The 15913-nt window shown below is 39.2% G+C and overlaps 1 protein-coding gene across 8 annotated transcripts in view; it reads right to left on the reverse strand.

Moving 5' to 3' along the window:
* Positions 1–15913, reverse strand: part of LOC142365447 (vasculin-like) — a 131286-nt gene that overhangs the window by 13875 nt on the left and 101498 nt on the right. For 4 of the 8 annotated variants that reach the window (XM_075446250.1, XM_075446251.1, XM_075446252.1 and 1 more), the window contains exons 4-10: positions 14036–14159; positions 13332–13555; positions 12572–12638; positions 9524–9705; positions 8579–8719; positions 7916–8080; positions 5978–6162 (exon numbers count right to left, since the gene is read on the reverse strand). In XM_075446250.1, the coding sequence (XP_075302365.1) occupies positions 5978–6162; positions 7916–8080; positions 8579–8719; positions 9524–9705; positions 12572–12638; positions 13332–13555; positions 14036–14159 (1088 nt within the window). Of the gene's footprint in view, positions 1–920; positions 1144–4204; positions 4277–5057; positions 5165–5977; positions 6163–7915; positions 8081–8578; positions 8720–9523; positions 9706–12571; positions 12639–13331; positions 13556–14035; positions 14160–15913 lie in introns of those variants that run through there. The other 4 variants (XR_012766478.1, XM_075446255.1, XM_075446256.1 and 1 more) reach the window with 4 other exon arrangements.

The following is a 15913-nucleotide window of genomic DNA, read 5'->3' on the forward strand; positions in this document are numbered from 1 at the left end:
TGCTGCCCAGTTCAATCAACAAGTTGATAGCCTCACACGGCTACACAAAATTGATATTGTAAGTGATGAATTAGAATGGGAACGTTTACTTGAATGGTTACATGTAAAACGAGGGCACACGGACCGAGCTGATTTGTATCGGGAAGGCATAGCCCGAGGATGGCCTGTGTCAACAAAACTGTGAACAAGTGGTAACTGCCTGTTCACAGTGTCGCCTGCGACTTAACAAAGATTATCCAAGTAAGGCACCTCCCATGCACATCCGAAATAAAAAAACACTGTGGCACACCTGGCAAATTGATTACATAGGTCCATTGAGACCCTCAGGGGGTAAAAAACATATATTAGTAGAGGTGGAAGTTGTTTCAGGAATTACCATGGCCACAGCTGTCCCGGCTGCAACTGGAGATAACAGTTTACAGCCTGAAGGAATGGTTCAGCACACTCCCCCTTCCTGAGGAGATTCAAAGTGACAACGGATGACACTTTACAGCCACAGTGGTACAAGACTGGGCAAAAGAAGAAGGAATTCGGTGGGTATTCCATACTCCGTACTACCCCCAAGCAAATGGGATTGTTGAGAGAACAAACGGGTTAGTTAAACGATTTGCTAAAACCCATGAATCTGGGTGGCATCTGCGACTATCTAATGCCATCTATCAATTAAATAATAGATGGGCTGGAGACGGCTGTCCCAAAATGAAAGCATTCTCTGCTCCTGCCACAACTCTGGTGCCAAAGGCAGATGTAAAACCAGAACACCCTACTGGCTTTTACGCAGGCCAGCCAGTGCTGGTTAAAATGCCTCACATTGGAACAGTGGCACTAGTACTAACAAAACCAAAAAATCTTTACGCTTGGGAAGCGAAAGACAGCTCTGGAAAACTGCATCGAATCAGTACTAGATGGATAGTACCTACCTTTTAACCTATTATATGCTGGTTTCAGTGACAACCGAGCACTTTCCTTTCTTTTCTGTTTACAGGTATTTTCGAAACGCTGGGAAACTACGCCTAAAATCACGGACTGTCACGTGTCAAAACAGACTGCCATCAAGGACTGCTGATTTTTATCTGTGGGATACTTCAAGTCCTAGTCCGTGGAATCATCTGTGAACCAAAGTTTCCAGAAGGTCGAAACAATCTGACAAAAAGGACAATAGTGATTTAATTTTGATAGGAATACTGATTTCTAGTTTTACTTGTATATTATGTGACCTTTTTTACCTTTTTGCTTTATTGTTTAGGTTACTGTTTTTATAATGCACAATAGTTTTATTTTGTTGTGGTTTTGATAGTTATAATTTACTATAGAATTGTCAATATGAATCTTCTATCATGCATTGGCAGTGGTAGACAAATATGTGTAGGTTTAACATGTGTTTACATATTAGGTGTAATAATTGTGCATGTGTTCCATAGAGATTATAATCAAAAAACAAAGAAGTCTTTGGGTATGATAGAGGAAAACACAGTCTTTAAGTTGTTACAAGGATTTCTTAGAATGATGAATTGGACTCAGGGAAACACTTGTCTTATGCTGTCAACAATCCCTGCAGAGGGACTCCCTTTTCTTGTATGATAAAAGTGGATCCCAAACAGGTTAACACATGGGCATATCATATAGTTTCTAGGAACAATGCTGAGCCACAGGCCAAAAGATGCCGAGTTCCTTTCCAGCATTATCTAAATGGACATAATAGCCTCAAACTCGAAAATAGTACGTGTAGCACTTTAATGATGCCTGCACCACCTGAAACTGTATGGCTGTGTTCTAATGGACAAATATCAGACTACATTCAACCCTACTGGGATGGATTAGAATGTACTCTAGGTATTCCAAGCTTGTGTCCTACTATAGCTTTGAATTTCATTCAATCCTTAACTAAATCACGAGGACATAGAGCTAAAAGACAGTCACAAATGTGGAACTCTATGCAAGAAAATGGTAAACTTTTTGCCTGGCTGAGCTATTATACACCAGCAATGAGAATAAACTTTGGAATGAAAGCTTTTTGGGGTTATTGGACAGTAATAACCAATAATCGATTATATATAGAAAATTTGACATGGCAAGTAGAATCCCTAGCAAACTGGACAAAAACAGTAATTAATGCAGTTCACTTGCAGCTGCAAGCTACATCCAAAATGACGCTACAAAATAGGTTAGCCTTAGATATGATTTTGTTAAAAGAAAGTGGTGTTTGTGAATGGCTAAATGCCTCCTATCCTGATGAAACCTGTTGTGTTTCTATCCCAAATGTATCCGTCACTTTACATCAAGCCATGGATGAAATGCGTAAGATTGCGGAACAGTCTCGAGAACTCCATGAAAATATGAAACAGAAGCCCTGGGAATGGACGGGGTGGATCTTGAAAGTTTTTAATGGACTTGGACTAAACATTAGTGGATGGATACAAAGTCTGATTCAATATATACTGATGTTTATTGTACTCCTTATTGTTATTTGTGTGGGTTTATCATGTGTACAATCTTCACTAGTTAAAACTTTTAGTACGCATATCAGAATGCTTAAAGTTCATAACCCTGATTATGTACCTTTAATTCCTTCTCCTATTAGGGAGGAAGATGAGCCCCTCAACCCGTCTGAACCTAAATTCATCTAATATTACTTTTTGATGAGATGTGACTAAAGTCACGGGGTGGATAATGTAATTGATGGCCTTGCTGGACTTGTCGAATGCAAGACCAAAGACAAACGGACTGAGGCGTCAAGAGCCGAAGAGCTAACAAAGGAAGTAAATAACTGGTGCTTATCTTATCAGACAAAAGTAAGGGGGGATAGCCCATCACTGTAAATCAAGTGATCTGTGGGGCGCCGTGGAGGCTGCGCAGCCAGAGATTGCTTTGGATAAAGCACAGATGGCCCCCAAATACACATACCAAGATGCCCGCTCCGAAGGCGTGTCACACTGCTGAGTCCCGCTTCTGACGACACGACATTCCATGCCAAGAGCCAATCGATACACAATAATTGACTTAGTCCCACCTCGCAAAAAGATTTCCAAACATATAAAAATTGGCACTTGAAAACTCTCTTTGGGAGGAGGAGCCAAGCGAGAACTTCGCCTGACGGATGGGTCGATGGGCCTGAACCTCTCTCCCCCCCCCCAAGAAGGGACGCCTTTTTGGTAAGAGTCGCGCCTCTGACTTTGTCAGACGTACCCCCGGGAACACATTGTTAACTAAAGCGCTAAACTATTTGTGGGATTTTTGAAAGAACAGGGACATATTGTGAGCAACCCAGACACTCTGAATATAGACTTGATCAGTCTGTAGCAGCACAGGCCTCAAGGCCATCGAGAGGCCGGTTGTGGATAAACAGATGCTCCAAGGCCGGCTGCGGGTAAACAGGTGTTCTATTAATAGATGCTTTATGAATAGGGACCAATCATAACCGAGTGCTGTACCGAGTGCTGTCTATATAATCCAGATTCTCTGCTAATAAAGTTGACTGTTATGGATCATATTGGTCGAGTCCTTGATCCCGCCGCAACAATGTCCCTCCATGGGAACCAACATTAGAGATCGTTCCTCATGTCAGACCCACAGTATCTTCTGCATCATATTTGGAGATGAAGACAGCACACATGGGAGAAGCTGCATTGATCCTCAGTGACAGAAGCACGGTTCAGGATGCAATGGCCTCATAGTTTCTTTTTTCTAGCACATGCTAATATCAGAGCCAGGATAGGCTGCTTTCACAATCGAGTCTCACCTGATGGCAGATGCTGATATTCCAGCATAGACAGACTACAACTATGAGTGAGTTTTGGGATGAGGGGAGGAAAAGAAATGGAGACAGACTCCTCTCGTGACTAAGCTTGACATGTCTAAAGATGCAATAATAAAAGTGTTTTAGCTAGTGCCAGAAGTGGGACAGCAATATATGAGCAGGAAAAAAGTGGATTTAGGCATGAAGATGCTGTGAAAACACAAGTTATCTGAGGGTGAAGCCCCTGTGACATTTAACAATAAAGATAGTAAGCTCTCTTGCTGCAAAGTTTTTGCCAACAGGATTAGCACCTTCTTCAGGCAAACCACACATATGCTGACCTTAAATATTAAAGGAGGTTAAAGTTATTTCACAAAAAATAAAGAGGTTTCTAAAGTATATGCAGAAACTGACACAAGAAACTGACAAACAGTTAATATACTAAAACAGTAAAGTTTGATGAACTCACAGTTGATGTCATGTGCCACATATTCCATTTATCCAGAAGTCAGCAAGAAATTCCCTTCAACATAATCCTCCCTACAAAAAAGTTTAGGTACTAATACAATGGACATGCAATGGATGTGTCACTGCAGGTGACCAATGTATTACTGTTAAAACCATAATAAAAGCCTGGAATGGGGGGGCAGGAACAGCACTACTGAGATTGTTTAAAAAAGTTAACAGAACAATAACAGAAATGGAAATTACATCCTATGTAGTGTTTGAACAAAATTGGGCAATGTGACAGCCAGGAACAGTTAAATCCTCAGGAAGCATCAGAAATAATATGCAAGTCATCCAAAACTTCTCTCTTTTAAGAGAATATGTGCATTTGTATACACATACAGAAAAAGACTCGCCATTATGCAATGCCAAAAGCAGTTCAATGATAGTTATATTTTTAGAAACAGTAATTTGAGTCAGAAAATTTTACTGCAAGCAAGCTAAGATGTTAACAGTATTATGTACAGTAAAGTGAACAGTTACATAGCTCCTGTTAATGTAAATAAAATATAGGGCAATAGCTAATTAATTTTTAAGCAATATCATCTAAAGTTAGCAGGACTGCTGTCCCTTTAAAGTGACATTAGGCTTCTAGAATGGTTAAAAGTGTGAACTACTCAAAAAAAATTAAGCTTCAGATTAGCAAACTTGACACCAACAGGATGAGTACATAATCACTGCCTGTTGGAAACTCCCACAGCAGAAAGGAAGCCCAAGATATATTTTGTACAAGATGTGCAGTTATTAAGTACACACAAGTATCCTGTGAGTTAAGCTAGTCACTTCAAGTCCAATTTACCACAAAAAGGCTTACCGTAACATCTGTCTACATACATGCAGAGGTATCAGCCAAACGGCTCGTACAGTACGGAGACACAGCTTCTCTGGGATGCCACAAGGAAAGATGCTTGCCCAGAAACCCTATGAAGGCCACTCAAAGTCATTTGAACTGACAAATGAGACACAGATTTGACTCCTATCTTCTAGTCAAAAATATTCATCAGCAGCCTCTAGTGGCCAAAGATTTCTGTCTCCATAGCCAATAGTGGAAAAAAAGGAAGAGAGCAGGGTGCATTTCAGTTTTCATACTCGTCAGGGATAAGAGATGTATAGTTGCCAGAAACAGTAAAAATTTAACAGAGCTCATGACAAGCTCACCTCCAGACTGAGTTGTGATTTCCCAGCAGTACCATTCTCAATCTCTACCAGTTGCTACTGCAGATACTATTACGAGATATGAGAATCGTTTCAATCTTTTTTCAAAGTTACTTTCTCCCTTTCCAGTGCATTGTCTTGTGATATCAATGGCATCGTCAACTAGTCAGCTACAGAAATAATTAATTTCTTTTACAACGAGGAAAAACCTCACTGGAGTTTTACATAAGATGCAGCATTTGAAGTACTATTAATACAAATAGCAATTACACATGTTGTTTTTCCTAGACATGCAGACCAAAAATCAGAGGGATGAAGTCACTGTCTAGTTTGCTTTATTTCTTTATAATGAAATACATCAAATTTTAGTAAAGCAAGTTTAAAATGTTAGTGCACAAGTCTAGCAGAAAAAAAGTATATTCCATGTTAAACTAGTACATCTAAAAGTTAGACTTTGACAGTACTCATTAAACATTTTATGTGTTCTCAGTTTTCAGATTCTGACTTCTGAACTAGTAAGAATTTAAGATATGCTCACTTACCATGAAGGAATACTCTATATTATAATAAAGTACATACCTATGCTCTGCCTCAAGTGAGCTTGAAAGAACATCTGCCCGAGGGAAAGTTGAAGATCGAATGATCTGTTGAGATGCAACTGGAGCATTGTCATTCTCTTGCGGAATTTCATTTTTAAAGTTTCGGTTTATATCTCGCTCATGATGAGGTCTGTTGCTGTTGTACAAGTTAAAGGACTCATCATCCTGTTAAAATAATATATTACAAAGTTTAATAATAAATGTCTGCAAATGCTGCAATTCAGTGATTCTATTTAATTTAAATTAAGTTTAAATGGAGACGCTCTATACTACTTTGGGGGTAATTCTGTTCATACTTCTAGAATTTGCAATACCTGGATACTACAGAAATCTTAAGTTATGCCACTGATCAAGTAATGTAGAAGGCAACTCCCATGCTCAACCTCAAACTTTTTTCTACAAAGTTTCAAACATATCTTAAAATTCAAACTTATTATTTCTATAAGTATGAAAGGCAGCTTAAGTTCTCTGTTGAACTTATAAACAAGGTTCCTAATTGAATATCAGAGCCATGCATGTCAGAAGTTTGAAAGCAAAAGAGTTCTCAAGTTTGCCCAGTTTAAGGGGCAGGTCACAGCACGCTTGCCTCGACCAGCAAATTAATCTGCCACAAGTTCAGAAAGATTGGATACTGCTCTTTAAATTCAGACAACAGCTTCCCATGCACACATCACAGAACTTCTCAGGCTGTTGTTACAGCAACTGTAACTTACTAGCCATGAAATAAGAACAGGGAAGAAAGTTTATTTAGAAAGCAAACTGTTCAGGTTCACTCAAATATTAAAAGCTCTTTAATCCTATAAACCAGAGATGTTTCTTAAAATTCTACTCATTCAGCAACTTGTAATTCTTATTTAGTAATGAGCCAAATAGCCTCAGAAGACTTACCAACTGTAAAAACAAAGAGGAGAATATGAACATTATCTAGCTAACACCCTTTTGACAATGAAATCCATAAACTTGGCATATAACAGCATTATCCATAGCAGGAGGCAATCGCTCAGTCAGCCAGTTCTGCACTTGTACAAAAACCATACTTCAGAGTCCACGATCGCGATCAAGACCATCTGTCATCATTCCCCTCCCACTCACAACATTGTCTGCCTCCAGACATTTTAGAAGGCTCAGCAAGAATTTCTTAAGAAGTTACCCCAGTAAACATATATTCACCTGTTAAATCATATGCCTGAAGAAGTTTACACTTTAAACCACTCATTTACAGCAAACATAGGCTTTTCATCACCTCATCCTGGATAATACATTACTTATCTTCACTTGGACTACGTATAACAGCTATGCTTATGGCCTGTTGGTGGCTGGTAGCACTGACAAAAACATTCTCAGGTGCCAGCTAAGCACTGCATAAACCAATCCAGATTGAAAGAAAACTGACACATATTATACACAGTATAGGCCTCCAAGTTCTCAATTAGGAAGTAAAAATAGGTTCTTTATATATGCATAAATCCAACTACTGCCCCTATGACTAGACCAAGAATAGAGAACTTCTGGCTATCTAAATACTCAGAAAGGAAATGGTATGAGAAGCCGAACCAAGTTTTTCCATTAATTGTTTTGCAGGATAACTAAAGGCCAAGGTATGAAACATTGCCCTCCACAAATATTAGGTTAGTGTACTAAGCTTATTTATTCTTTATATTGTTGCTTATAACTCAGGCACATCTGTCTAACATGTATGAACAGATACTGCAGAAAGAAAAATGAAACTACTAAGAAGCCCTGGAGAAAGAGTAGCACTTGGAGCAACTTTTTAAAAATTCATCAAAAGGTAATTCCTTTCCTTCATTTAGAGATCAAGACCATGACTTAACAGCAGTTTACAGCCAAATAAAAAGTAGTTTATGTTCAGTCTGAGAACTGTTACTGCTGGATCTACAATAGGTATGAACAAAACTACCTTCTCTTGCCCAGCATGATTCTCGTCTTCACGTTCCTCTTCCACTCTGTCTTGTTTTAATGCTTTCAAAAATTCACTCTTCTTATCAGTCCGCATTCTTGTCAATTTTGTTAAACGAGGCTGACCAACTTTGTCCATAGGGGATGACGAATTTGACCGATTATACTAATGGGAGTGGGGGGGTGGTATCAAAAAAAAGAAAGAGTATTGGAAGTTTATTTATTTAGAAAACTTTGAATGAAACACAAAGACTCACAGGCACCTGTCATTTCAGGTTTCATGTATATCCACAGTAAAAAGCAGAGGGAAGATTTGTATTTCAGTATATATAGTTCCTACATGTAACCCCAGAGATGGTTTATGGAGCCCTGCTAACAAACAGTGGACCTTCTGAAGTGTATCACACTATTAGCAGTTTTGAAGTTTAAACCTACCAGGTTATACCTTCCTAATGCACCATTTTTACTCCAAATCAAACTTACAAAGCAAATATTGCAGTACTTAAAGGCCAGTGATGTACCTTACCTATTTCTCTCTCCCACACTAACTTCCACAAAAATAAACTTTAGTAAATACAGTTCTTCATAAAAACTTACTGATCCAGTTATCCAACCAAATTTTAAATTTGATAGATTTGATAAAAAACTACAGACATTGCTTTACCTCTTTCACTGAATTCTGTGATACAGTAAATGCCTTGACAGTTGATTTGAAAGGACTGAAATTGCCAATACCATATGAAGATTCATGAGAAAATGGATTCACAAGTTTATTTTCTTTTGGTTGGCTTTTCCACTGTGTAGGCTAAACAAAAATTTAAACAAAATTTTAGAGAGGCATTAACTACGATAGGATTATTTTCAGGAATGTTTAGCAAAATGATTAAGCAAAACCAAATCATAACTACAATCATAATTCAGAGCAAATACCTGTTTTATTGTGGAAAAGAGACTGTTTATGAGCACAATTCATCCTCTCACAAATGCTGTTTACACTTTTTATATAGTCAAATTTAAAAATAATTAAGACCCTTGTATTTGGAGTATTAAGAATCAAAACATAAGTCTTCAACAGCTGAAAGTAATGTTTTTAATGTAGTATGTTAAGAGAGTTAAGAACAGCTCCGTCAGATGCTCTCAGGAGCACATAAAAATTCCTGAAACAAAATTAAAAGATGAACATGGAAAGTTGCATATGGAGAGGGACCAGAATGGCACTAAGCACATCTATATCAATACTTGGGATAAATTCTGGAGGTACTTCTATGCCAACTATAGCTCTCCACTAGGTATCTATTTTTCTATTAAAAACATATACAAAAGGCATTGCTGTTCTGTAAGTTAAAAACATCCTTTTCACTCTCCCTTGGACAGCTCTTGCACTTCTCAAAAAAGGTAAATGGGAAAGAGAGATACAATTACAGTACAGTTTAAAAAGAAAAAATGAGAAAAAGTGTTTCCGTTCACTTTCGCGGTGTTCTGCACTTAGCAAGATTTGAAAGCATAATACTCTAGGGAACAGTACTGTCAGGGGTGAAATAAGCACATTCAGAATTAGAGCATGATTTTTTTCAGCACGTTGTTCATGCCACCAGTATCCAAGACTCACCTTTGCGGGTGGAGCAGCAGGTTTAGGGACTAATCCTTTATAAACACTTGTACCAGTTCCATTCTTTACTGGCTGTGAATGAAGACTTCCTACAGGGAATCCAGATATCTGCAGTTCTTTTGTACTGCCCTTTTTAATGACCAGCATTCTTGGAGATCTAGATTTAGGATTCAAAGGGTACTCTGGGGGAAGGGGGAAGGGGGGGGGGGGAAGGGGGGAAAGTGTGTGTGTCTGTATATATATATATATATATATATATATGCGCATGTGTATACATTTTTAAGTTCCTAGTTCATAGGGTACTAGATAGCCATATGGTCCAGAGCAAATAGGCATAAATCAGGAACTTGGTTCAGTATTAGTTCCACAAATAACACACTGTACAAACCTGGGTAAACACAAGTTCTGTTCTATTTTCCTCAACCACCTTTTATAAAATATTTCACTTGGCAATGCAGGAATTTTACTTTCGGAAAATAAAGATATTCTTCAGTCAAAGAAGCTAGCTCTACACAGTTCTTGTTTGCAAATCTAAAATCCAAATACTATTAGTTGTGAATAGTTACCTAATATTTTCATATTTCCCTTTAAGGTTACTAAAGAATAATTACTCATATATTTATTAACAACTCATTTTAGAGCCAAATGTTCCACATCGAGGCTCTATAAACATGAGAGAAGAGATACATACTATTGTAGACCATGGTAATGACTGGCTTCTCTATCTCTATGCCTCAAGATGGGCATAATAGAACATCTGAAGCTTACACCATTTCCATGTTCAAGGGAGCACTAATTTGAGACATACAGTCAGCTGTTATACTCACTAAACTGACATTTAGCAGTTTGAAAGAACACCTATTAAAAACAGTTCTAAAGTTTTCAAAAAGTTAAAAAAACCCACTTATAATTTTTATTTTTTGCACATGCATTACAATGATACACTAACAACCTTTTCCAAGATTATCCCCTCTCTCTGCAAGCATTTCTATATCACAGGCAGAGTCACCATATCCCACATTAAAAAAAAAAACCAACTATCTTAAAAGCATAAGTTATTTTAGCTTTGTTTAGCAGGTAGATGTTACAAAACATTTGTGATAATTGTATACTTAGCTCTCACTAGACTTTATGAAAAGACTTTTCATAATACTCGCATGCTCCTATCCCATATACACAAGGTAAGGAATCTAACAGAATATATCTTTTTAAAAGTCATTAAAAGGCAATGGTAACATTCCTCATCCTGAATATTAAGTATCCTTTAATAGGGAATAAGAACAGCCTTAATTTCAGTTTTTCAATTACAAAACAAGGCTTGCAATAGCAGAGCTGTAATAAAGATACCAAGCTGTAAGCTGTAACAAGCCACTGCACTGTAGCTAACAGAACTGTTTCTTCCTTTGCTTGTGAAGAGCGATACCTAGAAAGCCTGGAGAACTTGCCCTCCTTTAGATCAAATCAAGCCACATCATGCAGCAGCCACAGCCAAAGTGCTGCAAAGGTTGTAAAACTCTCAAGTTGATATATAGTTTTCCATAACTTGGTTAGGAAAACAATTTAGCTATTTTACTCTTTTATTGAAAGATAACTGTATTTCCTGACTTTGACATGAAAGCTGCTAAATACACAAAAACGGAAAGCAGTCCAATTGTTTAGGCTTCCGCAGAAGTTCTTCTCAACTAGATATTTATATTGAGGGGTTAGTTTACACCTAGTATTATCTAAGAATGCAAAACATACTGGGGAAGTATGAGAAAGAATCAGCAAATTAAAGTAGCATTTAAAATTAGCAACAAGTTTCAGACCTCAGTATTAACAACAGTTTAAGTTGTAGCTTTTATGTTTAATTAAAATTATTTCCTCAAAGAGAAAGGTTCTTATTTTGAGTAAGTTTATTACTCTAAAACCTGTGCAGTCTAAAGCTGCCATCTTCTTAGAGTACACAATTCACTACTTAAAGCCCACAGAACTGTAAAGCGGTAGTCAAATTTATCAGGTGGAAATGAGAAAAACCCAGACTACAGTTCAGTTAAAGGCCCACTCACAGGATTGGCTTTCTTACAAGTAATTCATAAACATGACCAACAGCTTAAGACATTTGCTTCCAGGAAGAGACCTTAAATCTTGAATTGCACGTTGAATACTGTGTTCTGTTTTGGGCCCCTCACTACAAGGAAGACATTGAGGTGCTGGAGCACATCCAAGGAAGAGCAACGAAGCTGATGAAGGGTCTAAAGAAGAAATCTTATGAGGAGCAGCTAAGGGAACTGGGTTTGTTTAGTCTGGAGAAAAGGAGGCTGAGAGGGGACCTTATCATGCTCTACCACTATCTGAAAGGAGGTTGTACTGAGGTGGGTGTCAGTCTCTTTTCCCAAGTAGGACAAGAGGAAACAGCCTCAAGTTGCGCCAGGGGAGGTTTAGATTGGATATTAGGAAAAATTTCTTCACTCAAAGGGTTGTCAAGTATTGGAACAGGCTGCCCAGGGAAGTGGTTGAGTCACCATCCCTGGAGGTATTTAAAAGATATGTAGATGTGGTGCTCAGGGACATGGTTTAGTGGTGGACTTGGCAGTGTTGGGTTAATGGTTGGACTTGATGATCTCAAAGGTCTTTTCCAACCTAAATGATTCTATGATTCTCTGCAAACTAACCTGCTCTTCCCGGCCCTCCTAAGTTTCTCTCCAAAATTTTGCAACAGCTCTGATCAGTCTTTTACAAAGTCTTCAACTAGCAATCACATCACTAGTTTAGGTGATTCATCTTCATCGCATTTCCTCTTGGGAGATAAATTCTCAATGTCTTTACAATGACATATACTTGTTCTTGGAAAGAATCCTAGTTGTGTCTGCATCTGCAGACCAATAGATTGATATCTAAATAGTGTCATTTCTCTAACAAAAAGATACTTACATTGTAATAATACTGAAGTTTCCTCAATTTCAATCTATACCTTTGTGATATTCTAAAAACACCTCCTATGTTTCAAATCAAACAACTTCAGATCTCCGCTACGTCTTTATATTTAGAAACATCAAAAATACTCACCCCACACACCTGCAGCTAAAGACTTATTCTGGTTTGGTGTTCTCTCATATTCAGGATTCAAAGATGGCTGAAAGGAAAATTTATCATTATTAAAAACAAAATTTAATAATAAGTTTTGGATTGCAGGACCAATGAAATAAAATAATCACAATATCAGAAGTATGACCTCTGCTGTCAAAGATTTTTAAATGGAGACAGACTAGACAATTCCCCCTGCAACCCAAATAGATCAAGGCTCACTTGTTTCCTCTTCTCCAACAAAACATGTCAAGCAGCAGTCAATACCATTATATTAACTGTCCAGAGAAAGCAAAACACAGTGATGTATGGTTTTTCAAAGAGGAAGCTCACCTTTCCCCTTACATCCTACATTTTTAAGGTTGAAGCATGGGGCTTCAAACGGCCGGTGGCAGAAAGATTGTTTTGTTAGTACTTCATATTTCCAGTATTGTACTTGCGTAGAATTTAATACATACACATACCACAGTAAACTGTTGTAAGATATTATGAAATAAACTTAGAACCCAATTGTGGTTTCAATTAAACACTTAAATGACAATAATAAAAACATAATGATAAAAACTGGATATAAAAAGAGAAACAAGTTAGTGGACAAATGACTAACACCTTCTTACCTATGGGAAGAGCGATCACTTATATGATCTGTAACTGGTAAAATCTCATGAAGTAGCTTGTAATGGACAAAATGGCACTTGTAGAAACAATGAAACCTTGTTTATTATAATTACAATTAACTTACAAAATCCTCAGCCTCAAACTGTTTGGGTACTTCCTTGTCTTCCTTTTTCCCAGTTTCATTATCAGATACATTGTTTTCATGCAGTCCTTGGCGTTTTCCACAGTAGAAAGTGCTGGTACGAGTGCAGGAACCTCCGCTATAGTATACCCCACAATGGCTTATATTTTCTGTACCATTTCTGCCTTGTGAACGCCAACCATTCTTCTCTTTTCTCCCAAAATGCCCTTAGATTTTTAAATATTAAAGAAATGTAATTACTAACAGTTCAGAAAGAACATTCTACTTTTGCAAAATTGGCAGGGGAATAAAGCAAGCAGCTCTGTACTCTGGGATGCGATAGCATAGTAAACTTAGTTTTCATTCACATAAGCAGCAGAATCTCACAAAACAGCTCCAAAGAAAGAGGACAGTAGCCCAACATTATGAAGTCAAACCCCTTTTCTGGATGCTCATTTATATGTTGTTGGCTAGAGAATTAACTTGACCACCTTCTTAATAGAGAAATACACCTGGAATCACACTACTTGCACCAACCCTTAGTCATCACATCACCTCCCAGATCTGTCTTTCTATTACCTCTATTCTACTACAGAACAGAGCATATGGCATAGAACAGCTATAATCAAAAGACTTTTTTCTAGCCAAAGTGCTACAAGGCAACAATGTCAACATATTTTAAATGTTCCATGAAAGCTAAATTATACCTCCATTAGGCCATCCAATGTTAGGATCAAAACCATCTGAAGAGTTCTGTCTTCTGCGATTTGCTTCATAATGATTCTCTGTCCACGAAAAATTTTCAGAATGTTTCTCAAAGTTCAGTGATGACTGTAAAGGAGCACAAGTGGTAGACCTGAGATAGCTGATTAATAACAAAAGTAAATTATCAGAACTGTAATATGTACATTACTCAATGGATATGCAATTGTCATGGTTTAGCCCCAGCCAGCAACAAAGGGCCACGTGGTCGCTCTATCACCCTTCCCCCCACTGGGGTGGGGAGAAGAAGCAGAAGAAAAAGGCAAAACTCATGGGTCAGGATAAGGGCAGTTTAACAGAACAGCAAAGAAAGCAAACAGTAACAACAATAATACTGATAAAAAGAATATACAAAAAAACAAAAGAATACACAGAGCAACTCCCTCATACCAACAGATGCCCAGCTCGCCCCTGAGCCACAATTACTCCCTCCTGGTCAGCTACCCCACTCAGAACCAAGCAATGATGTCACGTGGTATCGAATACCCTGATTGGTTTGGCCAGTCTGGGTCAGCCTGCCCAGCTATGTCCCCTACCAGCTTCTGGTGAAAATTAACCCTGTCCTGGCCAAACCTAGGACATTACCCACCCCTTATTCTACAATCATAGAATCATAGAAAGTTTTGGGTTGGAAGGGACCCCTAGAGGTCATCTAATCCGACCCCCCCGCAGTGAGCAGGGACACTGCTAACTAGATCAGGTTGCTCAGAGCCCTGTCCAACCGGGTCTTGAATGTTTCCAGGGATGGGGCCTCCACTACCTCTCTGGGCTACCCGTTCCAGTGTTTCACCACCCTCATTGTAAAGAATTTCTTCCTTATATCCAGCCTAAACCTACCCTGTTTTAGTTTAAAACCATTACCCCTCGTCCTGTCACTGCTGTCTCTACTAAAAAGATTGTCCCCATCTTTCCTATAGGCTCCCTTTAAGTACTGAAAGGCTGCAATCAGGTCTCCCCGCAGCCTTCTCTTCTCCAGGCTGAACAAGCCCAACTCTCTCAGCCTGTCCTCATAGGAGAGGTGCTCCAGCCCTCGGATCATTTTTGTAGCCCTCCTTTGGACCCGCTCCAACAGGTCCATGTCCTTCTTGTGCTGAGGGCTCCAGAGCTGAATGCAGTACTTCAGGTGAGGTCTCACCAGAGCAGAGTAGAGGGGCAGAATCACCTCTCTCGACCTGCTGGCCACGCTTCTCCTGATGCAGCCCAGGACACGGTTGGCCCTCTGGGCTGCCAGCGCACATTGCCGGCTCACGTTCAGCCTTTCGTCTATCAGTACCCCCAAGTCCCTCTCAGCACAGCTGCTCTCGATCCCTTCATCCCCCAGCCTGTATTGATACCAGGGATTACCCCGACCCAGGTGCAGGACCTTGCACTTGGCCTTGTTGAACCTCATGAGGTTCACACAGGCCCACCTCTCCAGCTTATCCAGGTCCCTCTGGATGGCATCACGTCCTTCTGGTGTCTCGACCGTACCACTCAGCTTGGTGTCATCTGCAGACTTGCTGAGGGTACACTCGATGTCGCTGTCCATGTCATTGATAAATATATTGAACAGCACCGGTCCCAGTACGGACCCCTGAGGGACTCCACTCGTCACTGGTCTCCATCTGGACATTGAGCCGTTGACCACTACCCTTTGGCTGCGACCATCCAACCAATTCCTTAGCCACCGAACGGTCCACCCATCAAATCCATGGCTCTCCAATTTAGAGAGAAGGATGTTGTGGGGGACCGTGTCAAAGGCTTTACAAAAATCCAGATAGATGACATCCATAGGTTTTCCCTTGTCCACCCTTGTTGTTACACCATCATAGAAAGCCACTAGG

The sequence above is a fragment of the Opisthocomus hoazin genome, chromosome W (assembly GCF_030867145.1).
Source record: "Opisthocomus hoazin isolate bOpiHoa1 chromosome W, bOpiHoa1.hap1, whole genome shotgun sequence".
NCBI classification, from domain to species: domain Eukaryota; kingdom Metazoa; phylum Chordata; class Aves; order Opisthocomiformes; family Opisthocomidae; genus Opisthocomus; species Opisthocomus hoazin.